The sequence below is a fragment of the Physeter macrocephalus genome, chromosome 1 (genome assembly GCF_002837175.3).
Source record: "Physeter macrocephalus isolate SW-GA chromosome 1, ASM283717v5, whole genome shotgun sequence".
Taxonomy (NCBI): Eukaryota; Metazoa; Chordata; class Mammalia; order Artiodactyla; family Physeteridae; genus Physeter; species Physeter macrocephalus.
In genome coordinates this window covers 77,005,142-77,032,590 of record NC_041214.2, presented here as the reverse complement: position 1 = coordinate 77,032,590, position 27,449 = coordinate 77,005,142, and the positions used below count along the sequence as shown (strand labels likewise).

The window sequence follows — 27,449 nt, the reverse complement described above, 5'->3', positions numbered from 1 at the left end:
CAAGACATGGAAGCAACCTAAATGTCCATCAACAGATGAATGGATAAAGAAAGTGTGGTATATATATACAATGGAATATCACTCTGCCATAAAAAAGACTGAAATAATGTCATTTGCAGCAACATGGATGGACCTAGAGATTATCATATCAAGTGAAGTAAGTCCAACAAAGACAAATATATGATATCAATTATATGTGGAATCTTAAAAAATGATACAATGAACTTATTTAAAAACAAATAGACTCACAGACATAGAAAACAAACTTACGGTTACCAAAGGGGGACCTACTGTACAGCACAGAGAACTATATTCAATATCTTGAATATAGTATTAGGTAATGACCTATAAAGGAAAAGAATCTGAAAAAGAATATATATATATATATATTCAGATTACTTTGCTGTACACTTGAAACTAACACAACATTGTAAATTACCTATACTTCAATTAAAAATGGTTTAAATTTTTAAAAATATTTATTTTTTTCCTTTTTTTCTTTTTTTTTTGGCTGCGTGGGGTCTTAGTTATGGCACACAGGATCTTTGTTAAGCACGCGGGATCTTTCGTTGCCAGTGGGCAGGCTTCTCTCTAGTTGTGGCGTGTGCAGGCTCCAGGGCACATGGGCTCTGTAGTTTGCAGCACGTGGGCTCTCTCTTTGAGGCATGTGGGCTTAGTTGCCCCGCAGCATGTGGGATCTTAGTTCCCCAACCAGGGATCGAACCCATGTCCCCTGCATTGGAAGGCAGATTCATTGGACCACCAGGGAAGTCCCTAAAATTTTTTTTTAAAAAGAACACAGCATAGTTTCTGTGATTTTCCCTCCAAAGATGTGTAACCTGAATCTAATCATAAGAAAGTATCAGACAAACCCAAATTAAAGGACATTCTGCAAAATAAATATCCTGTACTCTTTCAAAATATCAAGGTCATGAAAGTCAAGAAGAGACTGAGGAACTGTTCCAGAGTGAAGAAGAGACTCCAGAGAGATGACAAAATGCAACACGTGATCTGAAATGGATTTTTAAAATTATTATCATAAAGGACATTATTAGGACACTAGGCAAAACTGAAGCGGGGTTTGAGGATTAGATGGTAGAGGCGTATCAATGTTAATTCCCTGATTTTGACAGTTGTGCCGTAGTTATTTAGGAGAATGTCCTTGTTTGTAGAAACTACACACTACACACTATATAGTGATGGGACATAAATTGGCTACTTACTTGTAAATGGTTCATGGTGGTAAGTTCTTTGTTCTGTACTTAAAATTTTCTGTATGCTTGAGATTGTTTCAAATTTAAAAAAAATATATTTTTAAAATATAAAAATAATATATGGGCTTTCCTGGTGGCGCAGTGGTTGAGAGTCCGCCTGCCGATGCAGGGGACACAGGTTCGTGCCCCGGTCCGGGAGGATCCCACATGCCGCGGAGCGGCTAATATATATATATGAGTTGTAACAAGTTGAAGAATGCAGTGGTATATTCAAATAGTTAATATACTCCTCTCCCTCCTAATTCTAGTTCCCTCTTCCCTAAAGAAACTATTGTTACCAGTTTCATAGATATCTTTCCAAACTTTATACTCATATGAACACATAAACCTATAAATTTATATGTAGGGAAACACCTTCTCTCACCATGGCAGCCATTAACTCTCTCCTTAGTATCTTTCATTAATCAGAAATCCTTAATTTTTGTAACATTTTATTTTAGAATAACTTCAGACTTGGAGAAATATTGCAAAATATTACAAAGAACTCTGCTCTTTCCTTCAGACAGATTCCTAAATGTTAACATTTTGCCACATTTGCTTTATCCTTCTCTGTGTTATGTGTATGTGTGTGTGTGTATTTTTTCCTAAACCATTTGAGAGTAAGTTGCAGACATAATGTTTCTTTATTTCTAAGTACCCAATATGCTGTTTTCTAAAAACAAGGACTTTACTTACATAGCCACAGTATAATTATCAAAATTGGGAAATAAACTGATACAGTAATATTATCTAATCTATAGAGTTTATTCAAATTTTGCCAATTGTATCAGCAATTTCCTTTATATAAAAAGAAAAAAATATGTTTGATTCAGGATCACACGTTGCATTTAGCTGTCCTATCTCTTTAGCCTTCTTTAATCTGGAGCAGTTCTTCAACCTTTCTTTATCTTTCGTGACCTTAGCATTTTGGAAGGGTACAGGACATTCATTTTGAGAATGTTCCTCAATTTGGGTTAGTCTGGTGTTTCCTCATGATTAGATTCAGGCTGTGCATTTTGGGCAGGAATATCACAGAAGTGAGACTGTACCTTCTCAGTACATCTTATCAGGAGGCATGTGATGTCAATTTGTCCCATTACTGGTGATGTTAACTTTGATTACTTGGTTAAGGTGGTGTCTGCCAGGTTTCTATGCTTTAAATTGCTATTTTTCCCTTTGTGATTAATAAGAATCTTGTGGAGAAGAAATACTTAATTTTTATAATATCAAAGTCATCAGTGTTTTGCAACAGTGATTTGTTCTTTTAAAATGTTTGAGTCCTTCCCCATCACCCTTAGGTAACAGAGATTTTCTGCAACATTGTTTTCTCTATTCATTGTATAGTTTTGTTTTTCTTATTTAGGTTGAATCCTCTAGAATTCACTATGTATGTGTTGTATAAGAATATGTTTTTTCACCTTTCTCTACATAATGAACCAGTTTTTCTGACATTATCTACCAAACAACCTATCCTTTTTTCAGTGATGGTGGTGCCACATTTGTTGCACGTTATGTTCTCATTTATATCATATCATACATGAGTCAGGTTCTCTATTGCTCTACTTGTTCTTTTTCTTTGTTTGTTTTTTTGTTTTGTTTTGTTTTGGCCATGCTGCAAGGCTTGCGGGATCTTAGTTCCCCAAAGAGGGATGGAACCCATGCCGAAGTCCTAACCACTGGACCACCAGGGAGTTCCCAACTTGTTCTTGTAACACTACCATACTCTTGATTACTGTAGTCTTGTAGCATGTCTTGATATCTGATAAGGTAAGCCCCACTCTTCCTTCTTTTTATATATTTTGCTAATTTTGAAACTTTGAATTTTGACTTTGCTAATTTTGAAACTGTCTCTTTATATATAGTGGAGTAAGTTTATTACACTTTAGAAAATCCTCATGGATTTTAATTGGGATTGCATTGAATGTACAGATTAACTGTGAAAAATTAACATTGTTAGTTTTTTAGCTATTCCATCTACGACAATGGAGTATCTTTCTAGTTATTTTGATTGTTTTCTGTGTCCTTTGAGCTTTAAAGTTTTCTTCATAGAGGTCTCATATGATCTTGATTAAGTAGATTCTTAGATACTTTATAGTTTTTGTCATCATTGTGAAAGCATCTTTTTTATTGCATTTTCGACTTGGTTACAGCTGGTGTAGAGATATGCTATTGATTTTTGAAGATTGATCTTATATCTGGCTACCTTGCTGAATTCTTTCACTAGTTGCAATGGCAAATTTTATGTATGCGTATTTTACCACAATAAAAATGGTGATGTAAATTATACCTCAATAAAACTGACATAGAATATTAACTGGGACATTAATGGAGGCTAAAACTTGTAGGTAAGTTTTTTTTTTTTTTTTCCCAGTACGCGGGCCTCTCATTGCTGTGGCCTCTCCCGTTGCGGAGCACAGCCTCCGGACGCGCAGGACCAGCGGCCATGGCTCACGGTCCCAGCCGCCATGTGGGATCCTCCCGGACCCGGGGCACGAACCCGCGTCCCCTGCCTTGGCAGGCGGACTCTCAAGCACTGCGCCACCAGGGAAGCCCTTGTAGGTAAGATTTTGATGAAGATCAGGATAGTTACATAGAATCAAACAATCTCTACAAAAGTACTTACTTATTTGATTACAAAAAGAAAAACAGTAGCATTTCAATGAACAAATCTGGCAACATTATCTGTGATAGTTCAGGCAAAATCTGAAGGCAGTCTCTTAGAGAATCCCCTCTTGCTGGAGAGACCAGTCTTTGTATTCTATTCAGGCCTTCAACTGATTGGATGATGCCCACCCACGTTATGGAGAGCAGTCTGCTTACTAACAGTTAACTAACTTAAATGTTAATCTCATCCAAACCCACCCTTCAAGTTGACACATGATATGAACTATCAACTAAATGCAATGTGTGATCCTGGATTGGATGGGGGAGGGGGAGTATTTATGAAGAACATTTTTGCAACAGTTAGTGAAATTGGCATACTGACTGTGGTTTAGATAATGGAATTGTTTCAATGTTAAGTTTCCAGAATTTGACAACTATGCTGTGTTTATGTAAGAGTGTGTCCTTGTTCTTTTTTTTGTTTGTTTTTTAAAAAAATATTTACTTATTTATTTGGTTGCACCAGGTCTTAGTTGGTGCAGGCGGGCTCCTGAGTTGCAGCACGTGGGCTCCTTAGTTGCGGCAGGCATGCTCCTTAGTTGTGGCAGGCATGCTCCTTAGTTGCGGCATGCATGTGGGATCTAGTTCCCTGACCAGGGATCAAACCCAGGCCCCCTGCACTGGGAGCATGGAGTCTTATCCACTGTGCCCACCAGGGAAGTCCCATGTCCCTGTTCTTAAGAAACATACATTGAAGTATTTACGGGTAAGGAGGCACAATGTGAACAATCTATGGTTCAGAACAACAAATTAGTTTTAAAAAATGCTAATCTTCCAATTTTTGTACACTTTTGTGTGTGTGTGTGTGTGTGTGTGTGTGTGTGTGTGTGTGGTACGCGGGCCTCTCACTGTTGTGGCCTCTCCCGTTGCAGAGCACAGGCTCCGGACGTGCAGGCTCAGCGGCCATGGCTCACGGGCCCAGCCGCTCAGCGGCATGTGGGATCTTCCCGGACCGGGGCACGAACCCACGGCCCCTGCATCGGCAAGCGGACTCTCAACCACTGCGCCACCAGCGAAGCCCTGTACACGTTTTGAAATTATTTCTGAATCAGAAGTTTACAAATTAATTGTATGTTAATGTATGTTTGATGTCTTTCATGAGGGGAAGGATCTGCCACTGTCCTGTTTCCTGCTGTGGCTTCCACCCAGCACATACAACAAGAAATATTTATTGACTGAATACTAATGAACTAAGCCATCTTCCAATTTGGGCTTCACATGGGGCTGAGAATTTTGTATACTGAGCTTGAGACAGGCAGGAGGTAAAACTCCTTCTCTAGGCCTAATTCTCCTGGAGCTCAAATATGAGCGTGTAGATGCTTCTGAGGCTTGGGGAAACACAACCACTGGTCCCGAAGGAAGGGAGGCAGCCCACAAGCAGAAGACAACTGAGTTGTGTTTTGCAACAAGTGACACAGCTGAATGTCATTTTCTGAGGCCCTTTCCTTTTAGATTTACCCTGTCCCTACTCCTATACCACCACCCTTGATAAAGGTTGTTGACATTTTTGGCCCTGACCTGGACAGTGTTCTCCTGACCTAGGGGGGACAAGTTCAATCCTCCCTCCTGGGCCAGATCAGAGGAGAAGCAACCTACAGGCTAGGTTGGTGGTGGCCAAGGTGAGAGGTATCCTGGACAGGGACCTCAGTGGCCCAGCGGTCTGCTCCACACAGAGATTAGAAAATAGGGTCAATTCCACTAACAGAGCCAGTGAGTTTTCTCACATCATCCCTGTAACTGAGTCAGCCAACATTTATTGGGCACCTACTGTGTGCCAGGGCCTGTGATAGATAGAGAGAGTCACTCCCAGGGGCTCTCACTGGCTCAAGAGGTAAATGTGGGCTCTAGACTCAACCACCTGTCCTGTCGCATTCCCTGCCTGGGCCCCACCAGCTCCCACCTTTGCCTGCTGGCTTGGCACTAGGTCTCCCATTCTACACCTGTTTCTCCACCTGTCCCTTTTTTTTGAGGTCAGCCAAGGCTGATGGGAATTTTCAAAAGGAGGTATATTAAGAGATTTAGGAAATTTAATTGGATATTAGCTAAACTTACTGGGGTAATCATTTCACAATATATACATATATCAAATCATTATGTTGTACACCTAAAACTAATATATTGGTATACGTCAATTCTATCTCTATTTATTTAATTATTTATTTATTTATAATTTTTTTTTTTTCATGGCCGTGCTGTGTAGTTTGCAGGATCTAAGTTCCCCAACCAGGGATCGAACCTGTGGCCCCTGCAGTGGAAGCGTGGAGTCTTAACCACTGGACCACCAGGAAAGTCCCTCAATTTTTAAAAAAATTCAGAAAAAAAAAGAGATTTAGGGAAAATCAAAGAGAAATAAACCAGGAAATAAACATTAAGGAAATTTTATTGTCTATGGTAGTAGTTTAAAAACAAAGATTCAAGGGTTCTGAGGGTAGATCATCTGAGTTCAGCATCCTGGCTCTACCACTTTACTAGCTTATCATGAGCAAGTTACTTACCTTGTCTGGGCTTTGGTTTCCTCACCTGTAAGATAATAATAGTACTTGTCTCTTGGGCTATTTTAATCATTAAAGGAGGTGATGCATGCTTAGTGCAGTGCCTGGCCAATAGTAAGTGCTTGACAAATATTAACTAAGAGAAAAAAAACAAATGCACACCTACTTAGCCTTTCCTTAGTCCCTCTAGCTCTTCATTTTTTGACGAGCTGATCCCTCTGCTTGAAACATCTCCCTCTTCACTGCTTAACTCCCATTTAGGGCTCCACTTAAACGGCACCACCCTTCAACCACCAGGTTAGGTACCCCTCCTAAAAGGTCTCAGTTAAAAGCTTTTATAATATCCATGATATCCCTGTAATGCAGCTGTCATCCTAGCCTATTGTAACTGAGTGTTTGCCTTCTTCATCAAAGTGTGAGCCTTTCAGGACAGAGGCTATGCCTTTGTAGCTCTATATTCCCCACGCCCTCCCCTATGCCTGGCACAGAGCAGAGCACTCAGCCTCCAGGCCATTCCTTAGCCCTGCCTAGGATCTCCTCTACCTCCTGAAATCTGGTTCTGGGACCCTCTGGGTCTGTGTTGCCCCTTCCAGCCCTCAGCTGCCTGCCATGCTGCAGCCCCACCACCAAAGTGCCTCCCAGCTGGGCCTCAGAGCCCCTCCACAGAACCCCCCTCCTCCCCAGAGCCAGGCAGCCTGCACTGCACTGCCCCATCCTGCAGAATGCTTTACACCTCCAGCCAAGCTGCTGACCTATCTTAGACAGCCTTCCCAGCAGGATCTCAGGACTAGTCCAGCTTCCCAAGAAAGCTTGGCTTCTACCAATGTGTTGTCTAGTCTCTGACCAAGAAACCATCTTCCTGGGACACTGTTTTACATCCAAGCTCTCCTCAGGACCCAAGACAAGGACCTCTTTTTCCATTTCCATGTGTTTGAGGCCCTTTAATAACTGCTCCTTGCAGCTTCATATTTGTACAGGTAGCTTTTGGCTCATTTGCAGAAGGGGCAGAGCACAAAACACCCATGGGGAGGTGGTCGCTGCCTGGACTTTCGTGGGCCAGGGCTGGTCCTGTCCGGAGACCTGGAGCACCTGGAGGGCCAGTCCACCCACCCACCATCTACTCTTTCTCCCCAAGCCTGTTAGAGGAATGTTCACTCTGAATGAGGCTGGGGGTGGGCTCAGCAGAGAAGGGAGGAGAGGGGGTCAATGGAACCAGGGCTCAGATAGAGTGAAAAGAACAGAGCTGGGGACTTCCCTGGTGACGCAGTGGTTAAGAATCTGCCTGCCAATGCAGGGAACACGGGTTTGATCCCTGCTCCAGGAAGATCCCACATGCCACAGAACAACTAAGCCCGTGAGCCACAACTACTGAAGCCCGTGAGCCTAGAGCCTGCGCTCCGCAACAAGAGGAGCCATCGCAATGAGAAGCCGGCGTACCATAACGGAGTAGACCCTGGTCGCCACAACTAGAGAAAGCCCGCGTGCAGCAACGCAGACCCAACGCAGCCAAAAAAATTTAAAATAAATTAAAAAAAAATTTTTTAATTAGAAAAAAAAAAGAGCAGGCTGGGACTTAGCTGGAGCTCCCCGTGAGCTGGAACATTGTGATGGTGGCTATGCCTCCTGTATCATCCCTGTGCATTTCCACCCATGAAGTTCCCTGGGAAAAGGCCAAGCTATCTCCACCACGCTAAGTGGTTTGAGCAAGGGAAAGGGCTGGAGTGGAGGGTTCAGGTGCTCAAGGAGGCAGGGGATCCCCCCGGGACCAGCATGGAGATAGTGACTGGAATCAGGATACAGTAAATGGGGAGGGGTGAGAACCCTGAGCCTGACTTGAAGCCCACTCCCTACTGGCTGCCCCCCACTCCCAGCTCTCCTCAAGCTCTCTTGGCAGAATCTGAGTGTGGCCTCTCCAAGAAAACGTGCATGGGTGACCCCCAACACGGTCACTTTCCCAGGGCTCCCAGACTCTCCCTCAGGGATCCTGGGGAAGATTTTACAGACTTCCCTAATCTTTTGCAGCATAACACTGTCAAGTGCACGAAATTTCAGCCAGTAACAAAGGAACCTGATAACAGGCAGGGATGTTTTCTCCTACAGGTGCTTCAGTGATGGGGTGAGGGGTCACTGCTACGATGGGGGCAGTCTGCTGCCACCAGAAGGCTCTGCAGGCCAAAAGGCCTCACTCCAAGGTGGTGGGCAACTGAAGGTACCCAGAAGTTATAGCCTGAGAGGGCGATCCTGCCTACCCTCCCCACTCCCAGAAAAAGTGGGGAGATGGCACAGCAGTGGTGGGAAGGCTGGCTGTTGGAGGGGGGAGAACTCCTTCAGTGATGCGGATCCCTGCTTGGAGTGAGGGGTCACGGAAGTGATCACTCTAGCTGAAGACACCTGCAGGGATGGGGGAGGGGGAGGGGGAGGTTTCTGCAGTGAAGTAGCGCTTTGCACAGGAAAGGGTCGGGCTTCTTGGGGGCTCGGGGTTCCTACGGTGATGGGGCCCTGGGGTTCGCTGCAGTGATGAGGGTCACTGCAGTGATGAAAAGCTGAGCCATTGTGGGGGTGAGGGGTGAGGGGGCAGGGGTGAGGTAATATCGGGATAGCTGGGGTTGCTGCAGTGCTGGGGTGGGGGGACTGAAAATCGAGCCCCTCTGCTGCACTTGCAGAGCCCCTCACTTCCTGAAGGACGGAAAGGGTGGGGTCTCGAAGGCCTCCGCCCCGCACTGATGGAGGGGCTGCGCGGGGCAAGGACGCGGTTCCTGCACTGCGGCGCCTGGTCTGGCTGGAGCGGCCGGCGCTGGCGCGGAGGCGGTACCGCGCCCGAAGGGGGCGGGGAGCAGCCGCCCCGCCGCAGCGACAGGCGGGGCCGAGGCCAGCTGGAGGGGCCGCCTTCCGAGCGGGGGCGGGACCAGCACCCACCCGGCAGACGCCCCTGGGCGGACTCAGAGCGGTCGCGGCGGGCGCCCGGCAGGTGTCCAGACTGAATGTGGCCCTGGTCGCAGAGGCGGCACCACCTATCCTGGTCCCGTCTTGGCGCCCAGAACTCCGCAGAGGACGCGACGGTGAGGCTGGGGCTGCCTGAGGGGAGGGGGACGATCCCCAGACCCAGCCCGCAGCATCCCTAGACAGTTCGGCTGTGCGGGCGGCGGCGACTGCAGCCCCCCTTCCCAATCCCAGATCACTTCTGCTAGGCTGGGGGGAGGTGCCCGACGGATCCCGACGAGTCCGTCTGCCCAACACCTCTCCGCGTCTTGCCTCCGTAAGACCCCCTCCTTTCGCTTCCCATCTCGTTCTTCCCAACCCAGTCCCCTCCACTCCGGCCTGCAGCCCGTCTCAGCGTCCCTGTCAGTTGAGGAGCCCGAGAGAGGTGGGGGGGGGGGACTGCGGCCCTTCGGTTCCCCGTCCCACCCAGCCCCTGCTATCCCTTGCTGGGCTGGGGACACCCAGAAGGATGCTGGCCCTTTAAACCCTTGCTCCCCACCCAGAGCATCTTCCATCTCTCCACCCGCGCCACTTCCAACATCTGGCAGCCGCGGGGAGCCCCGGGGGGCCGGCAGGTACTGGGATGGCGGTGAGGCCCGGGAGGGTGTGATGGAACAGCTGCGACACTACCCCCCGCCCGCCCCTAGAGGAGCCGGCGGCGGGACTGCTGGGCGCCCGTAGCTCCAGTTAAACATTAACCCTCCGCTCCCCGGGTCGCCGTGCTGCCTGGAGCTGCGCTCCGCCCCGGCTTCCCAGGTAACCAGCGAGGATGCCCATCCCGCCACCCCCGCTGCCTCCCTCCCCTCGCCACCTGTCCGCGGGGCCGGGCTCAGCCTCGCGCCCCCTGCAGGTCCGCGTCCCAGCGCCGGAGTTAGAGCCTCCCCGCCTGCTTTCAGCAGGGTGGGGCGGAGGGCCCTGAACTCACGCTGCGCACCCCCCATCGAGCACCCCCTCCACCAGAGGCACCATGCCCGGCCTGTACTGCCCCTCCAGCTGGACGCCGCTGCCCCTCACGGACTCCTGGGTTCGGGCCTGCGCCAATGGACCCTGCCTCAGCCTGCGGGCCCGGCTCACCTACCACAACCCACAGCCGCAGCCTGTGGACGGTGAGGCCCGGGCGGGGGCGCAGGGTGGTGGCCAGCGCAAGCCTAGCAAGGTCCGACATCACCTGTGCCCCCATCCCGCCCCAGGCGTGTTTGTGTACCCGCTGGCCGAGGCCGAAGTGGTTTCGGGCTTCGAGGCGGAGGCCGCCGGACGGCGCGTCTCCTTCCAGCTGCAGAGCCGGCGCCGCTCGCAGGCCGCCTGCTGCCGCGCGGTGGGCCCCGCGCTGGGGGCCTCAACACCCCGCCGCTGTGCGCAGGGTGAGTCCAGGGCGCTCCCCGCCCCATCTCCCTGAAAGCAGCCGCACTTTAGTTCCTGCACCCGCTCTGCATCCCGCCCCTCTCTGTCCCCGCCTCCAGCCACTGGTTTTTTCATTCATTGATTCATCCCTTTATTCCACAGTCGAGGACTGGGCGCCTGACATGGGCCAGGTGCTGGGGGAATGTGAACCAGGCCTGACCCGAGGTTTGCAGCCAGGTAGATAGACAAGGCAGGCAGGCCACACGTCTCTCTCTCCCTCTGGAGCTTTAGCTCCTGAGCCTGGGACAGGGATTTGGTCATCTTGGAGTCCCAGGATCTCAGCATCTGGCACAAAATGTGGCACAAAGAGGATCCGTGAGTGCTGGCTGAGGGGATGGAAGCCCACCCCTCTGCTAGGTTTTCTGGCTTGCACTTCATTCCTTTATTTATTTGTACATTCACTTGATTCCTGCACATGGGATTTACCATGTGGGTGAGAAGAGGGACAGAATTCAGTGGTGTTGAGAGTTGGCACAAGCCAAGCAGGTAGTTAGAGGCCAGAGTGAGCTCTGGGCTGAGGCCTCAGGAAAATTCCAGAAGGAAGTGGAGCCAGCATTTGACTGAAAGGAAGGGTGGGATGTAGTGATATGGAGAGGAGAGGAAAGGCACTCCAGGCAGGGGCCATCATGTAAGCAAAGGTTTCGAAGTAAGTTATACTGGGTGATGGTAATAAAATACCTCATGTTTATAGTGATTCACAGTTGACAAAGCCCAGTCACTGATGTCACCTCATTTGAATCCAGAGAGGTATGTAATGCAAGTGTTGTTCTCCTTCCCCCTTTTATAGGTGACAAAAGTAACAGCAACAGTCTCTTAAACGTTGGATGCTTCGCGTATATCATCTCATTCATTCCTCACCACAGTCCTTGACATATAATTATGACCCCCATTTTATAAATGAGGAAACCAAGGCTCCTCTAAACAAGAGAGTTACCAAAGGATAGAGTTAGAAATCACAGAGTGGAGACTCAAAACCTGACACTGTGCTCTCTTCACTGTATCAGACTGTCCCAAGATTCAGCTGCCTAGGATGGAAGCCCCTTTCTTCCTTCTTACCTTCCTTTTTTTCCTTCCATTTTTTTCTTCCCTTCATTTATTCAGCAAGTATTTTTCAAAAGAATGGGTAAATGATTATTGTGGGGAAATGAGGTGAAGTAGGGCTGTAAAGGTAGGCTGGGGCATGTAGGGCCTTGACCATCACTGTATGCACCTGGCCATTTGCCCTTTAGCAGTAATGGTGATGCCCATGACTCCACCGTCCCCAAACAAACCGCGATCTAAGGAAAATGATGTGCTTGGTATGTAAATGTCCTCTAGCTAGCTTCCAAATAGATTACAGTTCCTGAATTCCTCTTGGGTAGAAAATTCTGGAGTGGGCAGTGGGGAGCCCCTGACTGTTCCTGAGCAGGGAATTTGTGAGCAGGTGGGTACCAGGCTACGGGAGATGTCAGCGAGGGTTCTTTAGGAAGGTGAGGCCCAAGGGTTGTACAGGCTGGAGCAGGTAGAGAAAGAGAGGTGGAGGGTATGGGTCCCCCAGGACCTTGGGGGTGGTGTGGACATGCCCCCTTCTCCTCCTCAGCCCTCTGTTAGCAGTGATGTCACTGCTGCCTTTCCTAATGACAGCCAGTTCCTTCTACCATCAACCTGCCTCTCCTTCAACCATCGTTCATCTCATGCCTCCATCCTGCATCACCAGTGCATTAGCCCAGCATCCCTCCAACCTCACAAAATCCCCCTTGCCCAAGCTCCCCTGACTCCGTGCCTGCTCCCACCCCCAGGTTCCCCCATCTCGTCTGCTTCCAGCCCCCTCTGACCCCTTTCCTCACTCCTTATAGGTCATCTTGTCTTGGATCTGGCCCAGGCCCGGTCCACACTGGTGCTGCCCACAGGCCTCATTGCCGCAGCCGGCACCATGACAGTGACCCTGCGCAGCAGCCGGGAGCTGCCCTCCAGGCCTGACGGGGTGCTGCGCGTGGCCCTGCCCTCCGTGCTCACCCCTCTGGCCCCGTCAGGCCCGCTGGGGCCCCCCAGGCCTCCGGGGCTCTGTGACGACAGGTTGGGCCTATGGTGATTCTCTTCGTCCCTCCCTCGGCTTCTCTGGGTCTAGTGCGGGTGAGGGGGCTTTGGCAGGGTGCCCCGGGGGATGGGCAGGTGGGGAAGGGCTGAGGCCAGTCAGCCAGAGGGGCTAGGGGCCCTGGTAGTGGCCCAGTGACCCTCCTTGTGTTCCTTTCCAGCCCCACCAGCTGCTTCGGAATGGGCAGCCCTGAGGGGGATGGGCCGGCCTGGGAGGAGCCAGCTGCCCCTCGGGACGTGTTCTCAGGCCCTGCCCGTTGCCCGGCCCCATACACCTTCTCCTTCGAGATGCTGGTGACTGGACCATGCCTGCTGGCAGGTGGGTGCCCCTCCTAGCATAGCTGACTGGGACATAACTGAAGGCTCAGGGATGGGAGGAACACAGGACAAAAAGAAGACAGGGACCTAAGCCTTAGGAACCTCTAGTCTCACAGTGGGATCACCCCCTGGCCACTTCCACACAACAAACACACCCCTAGGTTTGTCAGTGTCATTTATTTATATCCCACTCCACTCACCAATGAGAAGAGAGATGCTTACAATGAGACCGGTCCAAGTGATGAAGTTGAGTTTTCTTGTGCACGAGGTGGACCAGGATGTTAAATCAGCAGTTGGTTGATATAGAACTGTTTGGCCAGGCAGGAATGCACCTGGGAATTCTCCTCCCAGTCCATGAAAGCAGGTAAATCCCCCCTTGTCCACTCCATAGCTTGGACTCTGAGAGCTGAGCTGAGTCAGTCATGATCCTGGCCCCCACCGCTATTGCCTGGGAAGGTGATAATTGTGCCCTTAGTACTGGCTTGGGGTGGGGCAATCATCACCTCTCCCTGTCTCCACATCCCTCAGGCCTGGAGAGCCCCTCTCATGCTCTGCGGGCAGATGCCCCCCCTCATGCCAGCTCTGCAGCCACCATCTGTGTCACACTGGCAGAGGGCCACCACTGCGACCGGGCCTTGGAGATCCTGCTGCACCCCAGTGGTGAGAGACTGGGACACACAGTAGGCCAGCTCTGACCTGCTTCAGGACCACCTGGGTAGCATTTTTCAAGTGTAGATTTCTGGACCCTAAGCCGGACGACTGAGTCATTTGTGAGGGTGGGTCTGGTGGTACAGGGAGGCCGGACTGGCAAAGTTCTCCCGGGACAGTGGGCCTGAGCAGTGGGGGTCTAGAGACAGGGCCTTCCCTCACAGAGCTGTGTCCCCTTCTCCCCAGAGCCCCACCAGCCACACCTGATGCTGGAGGCCGGCAGCCTGAGCTCAGCAGAATACGAGGCCCAGGTGAGGGCCCGCCGGGATTTCCAGAGGCTGCAGCGAAGGGACAGTGCAGGGGACCGGCAGGTATGGCTGCCTGGGGTCCTGGCCTGGCCCCTGGTCCCACCACTTCTGGCTGTGTTAGTGCAGGAGGAGCAGGCTTACGTTGGGATGGGCAGGGGGCTTCTGCTCTCAGCAGGAGCTCTCAGTAGCTGCCACCACCCTCCCAGAGGACTGATGAGTATTTTCACGGGAGAGCCCACTCAAGTGTCCCCGGAATGTGTCTCGGAGGACTGGGGGTAGGACTGACCTAGGCAGAGGACAGCCACTTGTCTCTGCCCTCGCTTTTATTCAGATGACTACAAAAGGGTGCCCCCTCTGGGTGGACTGGATTGAAAAAGTCTCCGGGGCTAGGTCCTGCTGCCAGCCTAGGTCGGAGTTGCACTCAGCCTGGCCCAGGATGACTTGGGGCTCCCGTGCTCAGGTGTGGTTCCTGCAGCGACGCTTCCACAAGGACATCCTGCTGAACCCCGTGCTGGTGCTGAGCTTCTGCCCGGACCTGAGCTCCAAGCCTGGACACCTGGGCACAGCTACCCGGGAGCTCCTCTTCCTGTTGGATGGCAGCAGCATGGCACACAAGGCCTGTGGGAGCATGGTGTGGGCAGGCCTGGGGTTGGGTGCAGCCGTGGGTCTGAGGTGGGCTGGGGGGCAGCCTCCCGAGGACACACATACACACACACACCTCTCTCTCCTTCTCATGCTCATACATACATGCATTTCTCCCAGATTCCAAGAGCCTCTTTCATATGTAAAGTTACATTCAGTCACACCGAATCTCAAACCCAAGGATTCACATACACCTCCAGGGTCACATGCACAATCGTCTCTCACACAGAGTCTCCCTCACATGCCAGGGTCTCACTTACAGTCTCACACACACAGGGCCTCACCCAGATTACCCCTCATTTTACACACGACCTGGAGAAAGCAAGCAATCTGGCATCCCTTGTTCTCTACCGGTGCCAGTGGGGCCTGCCTCACCCTGCCCTCCCTGGCTCTCCCCAGGATGCCATCGTTTTGGCTGTGAAGTCGCTCCCACCCCAGACACTCATCAACCTGGCCACGTTTGGCATATTGGTGCAGCCCCTCTTCCCAGAGAGCCGGCCTTGCAGTGACGTGAGTGTGGCCCGGGGCTTTGGGGGCCTAGCCAGAGGTGTCTCAGCCAGTGTGGCCCAGCCCATGTCCTTTTCCTCCAGGAAGCTGTGCAGCTGATCTGCAAGAGCATTGAGATGCTGCAGGCTGCGGGCGGCCCCCCAGACGTGAGGTCTGCGCTGGACTGGGCCCTGGGGCAGCCCCAGCACAGGGCCCACCCTCGGCAGCTGTTCCTGATCACCGCTGCCTCACCCATGGCTGCTGCGACCCACCAAACCCTGGAGCTCATGAGGTGGCACAGGGGGGCAGCCAGGTAGGATGGAGTGGGCAGAGCCAGGCTCCTGAGATTGGCCTCCCAAAGAGGCTCCGGGAGGTCACGGCTGCTCCCCCTTCTCTTGTCAGGTGCTTCTCCTTTGGGCTGGGGCCTGCCTGCCGCCAGCTACTGCAGGGTCTGTCTGCTCTCAGCAGGGGCCAGGCCTACTTCCTGAGGCCTGGGGAAAGGCTGCAGCCCATGGTGAGCTTGAGCCTGGGCCCTGTTCCCTATTCGTCTAAGTCCTCCTCCCAAGTTGCACTGAGTCTGAAACAGAACCTGGTCAGGTCGTGAGGTCTCCAGGCACCCTGCTGTGGGGTGCTGCAGGAGGCCAGAGGTATGGGGGGACATGGCCTCTGACTGCTCCCCATATCTTGCTCTCAGTTTTGTCCGGGTACTAAGCCATATCTTTGAAAAGTCTTGCCTTATCCACGTGGCACAGTTCAGGCCAGGAGAAGCACCGAGCCCTGAGCACTGAACACTCAATCCCCTTGCTTGTTCCTACCCCCATTCCTTCCCCCAACCCCAGCCGGACCCTGCTCCCCTCAGCCAGGGGCTGGGTAGATGGCATCAGCAGAAGGGCAGCCTTCCCACTCTGTTGGCTGTGTGGCACCTCTTTCTCTCCCATGGCCTCCCTCTGGTCACTTCTCACAGCTGGTGCAGGCCCTGCGGAAGGCACTGGAGCCCGCGTTGAGCGACATCTCTGTGGACTGGTTTGTGCCCGATGCGGTGGAGGCACTGCTGACGCCCCGGGAGATCCCAGCGCTCTATCCCGGGGACCAGCTGCTCGGTTACTGCTCGCTCTTCAGGGTGGACGGCTTCCGGTCCCGCCCCCTAGGGGTAAGCCTGGGCTGGGTGTGGGAGGTGCGCCTGGGATGGCTGAAGCCCCTGCATCTCTGCAAAACCCATTTCCTAGTCCCTGTGCCTCTCTCTGCCAAACGCTCCTACTGCTATACCCACTAGACCTCCTTAGAGACCATACTGGGTGCCTCAAAGTGACTGCAGCCTGCCTCCCTCATAAGGTCTTACACTGAGCTGTCCTGTAAAGTGCTACCCTTGGTCACTAAAGCGCACAGTTACAGAGAACAGCGCCAGTGTTAGTTTCAAGGTTTTTGTCGAAACTTGCTCATTACTTCACACAGTGCCTGCAAAAAGCGCCATCTGGATTATTTCCTGTAACATTCAGGGACAGACAGAGCATTGTCTAGATGAAATCTCAGATCCCAACTCTGCCATGTACTAACCATTTGATTTGGGGCAAGTCACTTAACCTCTCTGAGCCCATTTCCTTGTACTGATTTTTTTCATAAGGTTGTAATTAGAAGTCATAACATGTGTGCTCTTGGTAGGATACTTGACACGTAGGAGGAGTTGGATAAATGATTGTTATTTTTATTATGAAAAGCTTTATCTCTCTAGAAGAACCAAGCATGCTTCCTCCTTTTTGATCAGGAGAGTTGTATAATGGACTGTTTGTCTTTTTCCCTGGCTGCCAGGAAGCTCAGGGCCAAACCTGAAGCTCAGCCACAGCAGCTCTAGTAACCCTATGGTCAGCATGTATGCTTCCTCTTTCCTTAGTACTGGGCTTTCACTTCTGGTTTATTATCTTTATTGCCTCTTGCAGTGAGCCATCTTAAATCCTGTTTGGAAAGAGGTAGTGTATAACTATAATCAGTTGTTGTTTTTTTCCCCCAACGTCTATCCCTCTCCAGGGCCAAGAGCCTGGCTGGCAGAGCTTGGGCAGCTCCGTGTTCCCATCCCCAGAGGAAGCACCATCTGCCACCAGCCCTGGCACCGAGCCCACTGGCACCTCAGAGCCACTGGGAACAGGCACGGTGTCAGCAGAGCTGTCCAGCCCGTGGGCTGCTGGGGACTCAGATCCGAGTGAGTGGCTGAGTGTATGTGTGTTGGAGGAGGAGTGGGCAGTGCGAGGGGCCAGGGCTGGGGCCTATTCTCCTGCCTCCCAATAGGTACTGATGCTCTGACAGACCCAGTCACGGACCCTGGACCTAACCCCTCTTCTGACACAGCCATATGGCGCCGCATCTTCCAGTCCTCGTACATCCGGGAGCAGTATGTGCTTACCCACTGCTCTGCCAGCCCAGAGCCAGGCCCAGGCTCCAAAGGCAGCAGCGAGTCCCCCGTCTCCCAGGGCCCTGGGTCCCCCGAAAGCAGTGCTCCCCTGGATCCCCCTTCTCAGCAGGGCTGTCGCAGCCTGGCCTGGGGGGAATCTGCTGGCTCCCACTCCTGCCCCCTGCCTCCACCCCCACCGGCTCCAGTCAAGGTGAGATTCAATCCACATCCATCTACCATGTATCCAGCAAATATTTATTGACCATTGGCTATATGCCATAAATTGTGCAGTGGTTACTATTAAGTCTACCTGAAGAAATAGATGGGTAACGATGGTATAATGTATCATGATGATACCATGCAACATACACTGATGCACACGGGGATGTGACTTTATGGGGGTTCAGAGTCAAGGTGATTAACCCTGTCTGAGGGAGTCAGGAAAGCAAGAGCCACCTCTGGAAGAATAAGAAGTTAGCTAGGCAAAATGGGAGAAGACATGAATAAAAACAGACAAGCAATAACCTCAACTAAGACATAGGCATGGAGTGAGATGATGATGGGAAGGGGGTCAGGGGCCAGAAGGAGTCTGCCCACCCCTAAGGGTGGTGAGCAGCCATCCAGGGTTTCAGACAAAGGGGCATGTGGCCAGCTGTGTATGTATGTCTGATGGCCAGGAGCTCTGCATTCCTTGACCATTGGACACCCCCACCCCTTCTCACATGCAGACTGGGGCCTTGAGTGCTGAGGTGCTGGGCCGTCGACGCAGAGCAGCTCTAACTGGCCGAAGCCTCTCATCCCCCCCAGGCCGGGTGAACTCAGTCGCTGGCCATCTCCGGCACCCCTCTCTGGGTGTAGCACCAGATGGGCCAGGCCCTGAGCCAGGGCAGCTGCTGGGACAGGGCCTGGATGACTCAGGTAAGGGTTATGGGGAGCCGGGTTCTGACACCAAGTAGACCTTGGGGAGGTGGAGCCCAGGGCACCCCACTGTCCCTGCTCCTACCATTGTCTCTCCCCAGGAAACCTGCTCTCCCCAGCCCCCATGGACTGGGACATGTTGATGGAACCACCCTTCTTGTTCACGGCTGTTCCCTCCAGTGGGGAGTTGGCCCCTCCAGCAATACCACTGCTTCCCCAGCCTCCGCGCTGCCATGTGGTGATCCGGGCCCTGTGCGGGGAGCAGCCTATGAGCTGGGAGGTGGGCGTTGGGCTGGAGATGCTGTGGGGGCCTAGGGATGCTGGCTCACTGCCTCCGTCAGCCCCTGAAAGAGAAAATGCTTGGGACCAAGCACTCCATCGACTGACAGCGGCTTCCGTGGTCCGGGACAATGAGCAGCTGGCTCTCCGAGGACGGGGCGACACCAGGGCTGACCGGGGTGAGTTGCTGGTGGCCCCGGTCAGGGCTCAAGGAGCCTGTATGGGACGGAGAGTGGCAGAGGCATAGGTCTGTGGGATCACTCGCTATATCTCACCTTGCTCACAAGTGATTTGAGGCGGCTCACCCACGTTGTCAAGAAAAAAAAATTAAGCAGGGCAATGGGGAAAAAAGGGATAATAAAAGGAAGCAGAGAATGAGATTATATCAAAGATGCACACTGTGAGGTTTTGTGCCCTTGCAAGCATGGGACCCCAAACTGGCAAGCTTCCTAGCATCCAACAGAGAGGGAATTTCATCTTGTAATGATTCACAGTGCCCATAACATAAAAACAAATCTGTCATTTAGGAAGATTATTAAAATTAAATAAAGTTAAAATGTCAGTTCTTCAGTTGCACTAGCCACACTTCAAGTGCTTAATAGTCACATGGGACTAGTGGCTACTATACTGGATCATGCAGATGTAGGACATTTCCATCATTGCAGGAAGTTCTGTTGGGCAGTGCTGAAATGAGTGGATGGAAAAGGTACCACAGTCAATGCCTCCTCTGGGCTGTATCCAGAATGTTGAATTTGTGGGTGGCCGGGGGCCTAGCCTTTCTACAATGTGGTTGAGTGTTCAGCCTAACCACTTCTTGTCAAAGCTGAGGAGTCTGAGCTGACCCCGAGAAGGAACTCCACTCTGTTCAAAAGTGGACAGAAGGCTGGGAACTCCCTGTAGCTTTCACTGCCGGGGCCCAGGTTCAATCCTTGGTTGGGGAACTATTAAGATCCCACAAGCCTGGAGGCACAGCCAAAAAAAAAAAAACGTGTACAGAGGGAGAAGCTATGGGAGCACTGAGATTTTTTTCTGTGAAGCCCTTTGTAGAGAGTGGGTGCTGGGAGCGCACCCCCCTCCCGGTCAACATGTGGCTCCTTGGTTTTGCAGGTCATGCCCGGAGGTCCTGGCTCCGAGCCCTTCAGACAAGCAAGGTCAGCTCTGCCCCTTCCTTCTTCACCTGCCCTGTAGCTGTGGATGCTACCACCAGAGAGGTCCTACCTTCAGCCCTGCAGGTGCAGAGCTCAGGTAGGTAAGGTCCCTTCCAGGTGACCTCCCAGGTGCCGGTTCCCATCTCGCTGGCCACCCTCCAAGACATACCTCACCCCTGTCTTCTGTACCCCTGCAGAGCCAGCTGAACCCCCAGGCACCCCTCCTGCCTCTCAAGGTCGTCTAGATGCAGCTCCTCTGCCCACAGTCGTCCGCTCTAAAGGTAACACTCAAATCTGGGTAAATGGTAGGGACCAACCAGGCTTAGGGACCACCACTGAATGGCTCCAGTTCAGGACTTAAGGGAGGCTCTCTGGCAGGCGGCAGGGAGCCGGACCAAACTGGCAACTCCAGTTCTGCTTCGGGGGACCGCGCAGCCCCCATCGGAGGTCCTCATCGTCTGCCCCCCGAGCCTCTCTCTCGGCTCAGCCTGGGCCGTCGGAAGGCCAGAGGCCCAGACAGCCATAGACTCTGCAGCCCCAACACGGGCCAAGCCAGTGACAGCAACAGTGAAGGCAGCAACCATGACTACCTGCCCTTGGTGAGGACTCGGGAGGTGGAGGGTGGCGCTGCCAGGGCCAGGGCGCTGTCTCAGCTCGATTCTCCCCCCACCTCCTCTCTCCTCAGGTGCGCTTGCAGGAGGCGCCCGGCTCCTTCCGCCTAGACGCGCCCTTCTGCGCAGCGGTGCGCATCTCGCTGGAGCGCCTGTGCCGAGCCTCGCCCTTCGCTGCGCATCGTGCCAGCCTCAGCCCCACCTCGGCCTCCTCTCCCTGGGCACTTCTAGGCCATGGTGCTGGCCAGGGTGACAGTGCCACGGCCTCTTGCAGCCCGTCCCCCAGCTCGGGCTCCGAGGGTCCAGGCCAGGTGGACAGTGGCCGGGGCTCAGACACCGAGGCCTCGGAGGGGGCGGAAGGGCCTGGTGGTGCCGACCTGAGGGGCCGGACTTGGGCCACTGCTGTGGCACTTGCGTGGCTGGAGCACCGCTGTGCCGCGGCCTTCGGCGAGTGGGAACTGGCAGCAGCTAAGGCTGACTGTTGGCTGCGGGCCCAGCACCTGCCCGACGGCCTCGACCTGGCCAACCTCAAGGCCGCAGCCCGGGGTCTCTTCCTGCTGCTGCGCCACTGGGACCAGAACCTGCAGCTGCACCTGCTGTGCTACAGCCCAGCAAACATGTGAGGGTCACCGGTTGCTCTGGCTGGCACCCCCCAACAAACTCAAGTCACTGCCACCCGGAGCCGGCCTCTTGGTGCTGGGAAGGGGTGGGCTGGTGACAGTCCGCCCCTACTGCTTTTTATTCCCTCACAAAATCCTCTTGCCCCACAGAAAGTGCCTGCCTGTGCTCTCTCCTGCTCCTCCCACCCCATGCCCCTTCCCCTCTGAGCTCTGTGCAGTGCAGTAGAAGGGGAGAGAGCCACAGTCCCTAAATCCTATGCAATAAAGTGCCTCTTAGGACTGTCTGAATGAGTTCTTTATCTGCTGCGTGCCTGTCCCTCACAGCTTGGTCCAGGCACCTCCACGTAGGCTGCACAGAAGTGGACTTCGTAAAGTTTATTGGGAAGGGCACACAGTCCATCCCCATCCAGGGTCCTGAGAATAGACTGGAGGGGAAGAGATGGATCTCAGTGGGCTTTCTTGCTGTGCTGGATGGCCTTGGGGAAAGGCTGGGGGCCCAGCCAGAGCTGCAGCAGGATGACAGCATGGCACATGTGCAGGGCACCAGAGCTGCAGGACGTGGATGGGTATGTGTTCCAGGAGAGCTCAATGAGCCCCAGCACCAGCAACCTGGAGATGAGAAATAAGCTCCAGGTCTGTCCAGGTTCTAGGCCTGCGGCACTTCAGCTCACCCCTTGCCCCTCCGTGGTCACAATCTTGGGATGAGGAGCTCCCTACCCCTTCCCAAGCCCCCAGGTTATCCCAGCTGGTACCTGAGCAGGTGTGTGAGCCAGCGTGCAGGCATGGCCCACAGGAGGTAGGGCAATGTGTGGAAATACCAGACGTAGAACTGGTAGTGAAGGGAGCGGCTGAAGCAGATGCCAATGAAGTTGGAGGTGAAGAGGGCAGAAACAATCTGTATGCGGTGGTCAAGGCCAAGGACAGGAGCAGAAGGGGTAGGGAGGTTTCGAAGCAGAGGGACAAAAGTTTTGGGGTCAGATAGCCCCATGGCTCTGCTGTTCCTAGATGCATACCTTTGGGCAAGTTTCTTAACCTTTCTGGACCTATTCCTCAGTCTGATGTGGAGGCAGTAATATCTAGAGCCCTAACGCCTAATGAGTCGTCACTTACTAGCTAAGTGACCTTGGCAAATTACTTAACTTCTTAAAGCCCTAATTTTCCTAATTTTAAAATCTGTAAAATGAGGATAAAACAGTCTCTTGTCAGCTTTAAATGTTAGAATGTATGTAAATCTCTTAGGACAGCATCAGGCAGAGAGTGAGCACTCATAATGGTAACTCAAAATATTTAGAATAAAGAATAAAAAATGCTTAAATATGTAAAGTGCTCAACACGGTATTGGTAAGAGCTCTATGAATGGGCCCTGTAGCTATTAATGCTACCTCCTTTTCCCTCTCCCAGGTCACCAGCCATGCAGAGCTAGTTGACCAGGACCCCAACTTCAGCTGGAGAGGGCAAGACTTACCTTCCCATGTTTAAAGGATATGGTTGGGTGTGAGAGGCTGGGGTGGAACCTTCCTTTTGGAGGGATCCTTCAGCAGTGACAGGATACTTTCCCCTGTCCTGGGGAGAAGCCATTGAGATACTTATCAAGCCCCCAATGTGGGCCAAGCGGAGCTCAACATCTCCCCATGCAGCCCCTAAGGCCTAGGCCCTTCACTCCTTCCCCCATGTCTGCTCATGAAATTGCTCCCCTTTCTCACCTGTGCCACCTGCAGAGGGCAAACAGCAAGAGCAGGGTGAGGTGGGCAGTCAAAAGTGCCAGGTGGAAGCCATGATGCAGGAAGAGGGCCTCGGGGAGGAATCGCCAGTTCACTGTCCAGCGGAAGAGAAACTGGCGGCCAAGGTCAAAGGAGCGGGATACATAGCCGACGGGGTTCTCCAGCAGGAAGGGTAGCCCCAGCACCACCTGAGGATGGGTGTGATGTCAACAGAGCTGCCCAGGCTCACCTTCAGCCTCATGCTAATCACTGAGAGGAGGGGGAACAGGGTATAGGTCTCAGAGGTTCCCTAACTCCCACTAGGAATAGCAAGAAAGCCAGCCCACCCACCCAGACAAGAGCCTTGGGCCAAAGAAGCAGGTAATAACAGTGCTTTAAGTTTGGATTCACCAAGTCATAAATGCGCAGAGTTAGAAAGGCTCTCAGAGACCATGTAGTTCAACACCCTTGTTTGACAGCTAAAGAAACCAAAGCCTAGAGGTGGTAGCTGCCCAGATTAGAATCAACTCCAAAACTCTGTCTCTTGGCTTTCAGGAAGTCTCAAGGATGAAAGGAGGCCAGACAGAGTGGCCTCCGCTTCATTAGAGAAGGGAAAGGGTAAGGAGGGAATACCTGAAGGACAGCACAGATGCCCAGCTTGGGGAGGGCCCCACGGAGGCCAAATTGCGTGAGGAGAAGGAATAGTAACCCAGGGGCGAAGAGCAGCACATTCATCTTCACAGAGACCGCCAGGCTGCAGTGGATAGAGGAGAGGAGAGTGGAGATCAGCTCCAGGGCCATGCACCCCACCCAAAGATGTACAGCCCACCATCACCACAGCAACTCCTCCCCTCCCCTGCCAGCAAGCTCCAGGCAGAGGGGGAGCACTCATACTCAGAATTGCTGGAGGGAGGATAAGGAAGCCTGGGAGGAGGCTGGGAGTAGGGTGCTGATACCTTGTCTGTACACTCAGACTGAGTGAGCAAATATATATTGAGTATTTAGAAAGTGCAATGACCAACTTCACCAGCAGATGCTGTCTGGAGGGAACAGGATGGGAAGAGGGTGTGTGTGTAGGGGGCCTGGGGGTGAAGACTTTCTACACATCCTGGACTCACCTAGTATGGCCCTAACTGACCTACACTGTCTGGCCACTCCCTTACTTCCTCTGCTGCAGAAAATTGGGGAGAAAGTGATGGAATACAGAAAATGAAAGAGGGGGCCAGAAGGGAGGGGTGTTGACCTGAAACAGCAGCAGCCCCAGCTCCAGCGCTGGGCCAACAGGAGGTTGATACTGAGGAAGAGCAGCACCATGGCCACTGGATCATTGAAGAGCCGCAGCACAAAGATGGAGTGGACACGGTAAGAGGCACAGCACATGAAGAAAAAGACGAAGGGAGGTACCTGAGAGGTGGGCACAGTGGGGAAAAAGGTCAACTCACCAACACTGAACCATCCCCACTCCCCAGTCCTCCCAGTTTGGGGCCCCCTGTTCCTGGTAGTGAGGACTCACCTTGCAGGTCTGGTGGTAAATCAAGAAGACAAGCAGCAAAGTGGCCAGGTAGAGCACAGCGAAGATGTGCTGGGCCATCCGGATGTCAGTGCCCCGGCCAGTGGCATAGTATAGCCCCATAAAGATGTACACAAAGCCGGCTGGGTACCTGGAAGAGGGGAAAGAACGTGAGTCTGGGTCAAGCTATCCGGCCTGGCATCCAGTCAGCCCCTCCCATCCTCACTGAACCACCTATCCCCACTCACACAAGAGGTCCAGTGTCACCCCGCAGTTGAGTATAGTCATAGGTGCCATTGATGACGCCCTCCACCTCAGCCATGTAGGCTTTCCAATCAATCTCTGTATCTGGAAAAGGACAGGATGGTGTGGTTACTTCCAGGTTCAGAATTTCTCTGCCTCAGCCCATCAAAGCACAGGGTTCCAGCTCATCCTCGGGAGTTCTATCACAACCCCTTCTCTAAAGGCCTGTCTGACGTTCTCTGGGTGAACCCAGGTATCTCAAACTCAAACATGTCTGTAATGGAACTCATAACCTTCCACTCCAAATCTGCTCCCCTTCCTGGGTTCCATGAATGGTACCATTAACCTCTCAGCTGCTCAAGTCACAAACCTGGGAAACACCTTTGATACTTCTTTCTCTTTCATTTCCAACCCCAAGTCACCAAGTCCTGCCTATTCTTTATCCTAAATACCTCTACTATCTCATCCTTCTCTGCTATCATGCACTCAAATTTGGGCCTAACATAATCTCTAGCCACAATGGTGCAAGAGCTCCCTAACTAGGCTCCCAGCTTCCACTTTCACCCCACTACAATATATTTTCCACCCTGCAACCAGAGAGCTCACCCTATAATAGAAATCATATCACATTTCTCTGCTTAAAACTCAATGATTCCCCAAGGCTCTTTTTTTTTTTTTTTTTTTTTTCACGAACCCGTGTCCCCTGCATCAGCAGGCGGACTCTCAACCACTGCGCCACCAGGGAAGCCCCCCCAAGGCTCTTAAGATAAAAACCAAATTCTATTCTTCCCATTTTTAGAAGACGAAATTATGAATTAATAAGGTTAAGTGACTAGCTCAAGAACAGTGAGCTAGGAAGGGTAAAGCTGAGATTGGAACACATGGATCTCTAAATTCTTAACGACCATGCTAACTCTCCTTAACACAGCTTACAGATTCCTTCATGATCTTGTCTCGACTTCTGCAATCTCATCTCTTAGTACTACCCTCACTTGATTTCTGTGTTCCAGCTCTAAAAAAATTTTCAGTTCCTCAAAGGAAATAGACTTTCTGTTTTGATAGGAGCTCTTTGATACAGGATTCTCTCTGCCTAGAGTACTCTTCCCCCGCCTCCCACCCCTTTTGTCTGAAACTTTCCTCAAGGAACTAGCTCTTATCTTTCGAGGAGGACTCTCGGAAGCCTTCTCTGACTCAAGTCTGCATTAAGTGCCCTCCTATGTCCTTTATAGCACCCTGTCTACTACCATCATGATGAATATGATGTGTTGTAATTTTCTGTTATCTTTGTCCAGGCCCACGCACGCAAGTAGGAAATGTGTCTATCTTTTTCACCACTATACCCTTGGTACCTAGCATAGTGTAAGCCATATGATAAGCACTCAATAAATATGTATTGAATTAATGGTCTTTAGCAAGTAAGCCTTAAGTCCAGTGTTTTCAGCCTGGAGAGGAGTCACCAATAATGCCAAACGGATTCAAACGGTCACAAAATGCCATCTCTAAGACTTCCAGACCTCAGAATTGAACAGATGAGAAGATTGAGACCCAGCAAGGGAAGTGACGTGTCCAAAGCCACAGAGACAAGCAGCAGCAGCAGCAGCCATTAACTTGGACCCAGGTTTTCTGGGAGGGATGAAGATCGGGTTTGGCTCTCCGCGGAGCAGGCTTGGGATCTGGGTAAAAGGTACGGGTCTGCCACTGATGACTGAGTGGATCAGGGGTCTAAGTCTGAGCTCCGAACGTGGGTCCCAGTTTTGGTCGGGGGTTCGGTCCCCCTTCCCACCCTCCTCTCCCACTCGGCGCACTCACATGCCACCCTGTGAATGACCCAGAAGGTGATGCCCACCTCCGCCAGGCAGAGGCAGGCTGCCACCAGCAGCGTGTAGCGCGGTTCCAGCAGCAGTAGGCGCCGCTCTTGCCAGGCGCGCCGCAGCCACTGCCCGCACAGTCCCACCGCCCGAGCTGCGAGACCTGCCCGGCCGCGCTTCCTCAGGCCTGCCGCCATCTTGAAGGTGCGCCGCACTTGCGGGCCCGCTTCCCCGGAAGCCCGACCCTTTGGTACTTAGGTTCCGCTTCCCACGCCGCGTGCCCCAACGGACCGAGGGCTGACTGGAGTTGCCGGAGTCCTTATTTACTCCACTAAAATCTACTTCTTCCACATGTCTCCCCTGATGGACTGCATGCTCCATATGAGCAGGAATAGTCTTACTCCTCAGTATATACTTAGCCCTGGGCACACAGGAGCTAATGTGGATCGAACGTTTGCCCAGAAAAGTAACATTCCTGCCCACGCCATGTCTCCCCTCTCCTCCGCACCTCCCCCGCCTAGCATAACACTTCGCCTATGTTGGTAATATCTGCGTTCATGCCAGTCTTTCCTGGAGAGCAAGACCTCTGTCCGCGCTACTCCCGCCACCCCCCAGAGCCTTTCGGGTGCTCAAAACTAGGAAGAAATGAATGTTTCATTAATTTTCAGACTTCTTAATGGAAGGAGCCAAACTGAAGATATGAGAGGGGCAATGACGAGCCGGAGTGAGTCTGACACCATGAGTGTGGCTCTCAGAAGTTAGTGAGCAGCGAATCCAGAGGATTCAGGGTCTGGACGATATTATTTTCCCACCCGGAGGATTCTTCCAAGAGCGCTTAGCAGAGGACGGAAGCTCCACGTGTTTATGTTGAGCAACTGCTGGTGCTGGGCGGAGACACAAAAGTCCCGCCTCCTATATGCAGCCATTCCAATTGGCTACATAAGGGGCCAAGCCCCGCCCAGAGGTGG

At 52.2% G+C, this 27,449-nt stretch overlaps 2 protein-coding genes across 7 annotated transcripts; one reads left to right on the top strand and one right to left on the bottom strand.

Moving 5' to 3' along the window:
* The first annotated feature begins 10,352 nt into the window (after nt 1-10,352).
* On the top strand, nt 10,353-21,237 carry VWA5B2 (von Willebrand factor A domain containing 5B2). Of its 3 annotated transcripts, none has more exons than XM_007117605.3 (19): nt 10,353-10,491; nt 10,576-10,746; nt 12,622-12,841; nt 13,021-13,178; nt 13,706-13,837; nt 14,072-14,196; nt 14,594-14,749; nt 15,175-15,285; nt 15,366-15,574; nt 15,664-15,775; nt 16,226-16,411; nt 17,284-17,455; nt 17,542-17,855; nt 18,373-18,562; nt 18,664-19,020; nt 19,949-20,086; nt 20,187-20,270; nt 20,344-20,588; nt 20,675-21,237. In XM_007117605.3, exons 1-19 carry the CDS (start codon nt 10,353-10,355, stop codon nt 21,221-21,223), a joined length of 3,768 nt encoding a protein of 1,255 aa, XP_007117667.2. In that variant the 3' UTR covers nt 21,224-21,237. The 3 variants fall into 3 exon arrangements, with proteins under 3 accessions (XP_007117667.2, XP_023980177.1, XP_054940120.1); XM_024124409.2 differs by having other exon boundaries at nt 12,988-13,178; XM_055084145.1 differs by having other exon boundaries at nt 12,622-12,853.
* Nucleotides 21,238-21,559: 322 nt separating this feature from the next.
* ALG3 (ALG3 alpha-1,3- mannosyltransferase) lies at nt 21,560-26,862 on the bottom strand. Of its 4 annotated transcripts, none has more exons than XM_055084149.1 (9): nt 26,520-26,862; nt 24,679-24,778; nt 24,434-24,581; nt 24,164-24,324; nt 23,554-23,674; nt 22,924-23,129; nt 22,708-22,783; nt 21,973-22,118; nt 21,560-21,829 (listed from the first exon to the last, which is right to left on the bottom strand). In XM_055084149.1, exons 1-9 carry the CDS (start codon nt 26,860-26,862, stop codon nt 21,667-21,669), a joined length of 1,464 nt encoding a protein of 487 aa, XP_054940124.1. In that variant the 3' UTR covers nt 21,560-21,666. The 4 variants fall into 4 exon arrangements, with proteins under 4 accessions (XP_054940124.1, XP_054940133.1, XP_054940136.1 ...); XM_055084158.1 differs by having other exon boundaries at nt 26,483-26,709; XM_055084161.1 differs by lacking the exon at nt 21,973-22,118 and having other exon boundaries at nt 21,669-21,829; nt 22,686-22,783.
* Between the last annotated feature and the right edge of the window lie 587 nt (nt 26,863-27,449).

Bases quoted from the DNA above. Each gene is read 5' to 3' on its own strand.
- ALG3 (XM_055084149.1), bottom strand. From the start codon at position 26,862: ATGGAGCATGCAGTCCATCAGGGGAGACATGTGGAAGAAGTAGATTTT. The intron at 24,779-26,519 runs GTGGGCATCACC...GTCCTTTTCCAG, and splicing joins CCTGCCTCTGCCTGGCGGAG to ATACAGAGATTGATTGGAAA. The intron at 23,130-23,553 runs GTATTCCCTCCT...ACCCATCCTCAG, and splicing joins GCATCTGTGCTGTCCTTCAG to GTGGTGCTGGGGCTACCCTT.
- VWA5B2 (XM_024124409.2), top strand. From the start codon at position 10,353: ATGCCCGGCCTGTACTGCCCCTCCAGCTGGACGCCGCTGCCCCTCACG. The intron at 10,492-10,575 runs GTGAGGCCCGGG...ATCCCGCCCCAG, and splicing joins ACAGCCGCAGCCTGTGGACG to GCGTGTTTGTGTACCCGCTG. The intron at 15,286-15,365 runs GTGAGTGTGGCC...CTTTTCCTCCAG, and splicing joins AGAGCCGGCCTTGCAGTGAC to GAAGCTGTGCAGCTGATCTG.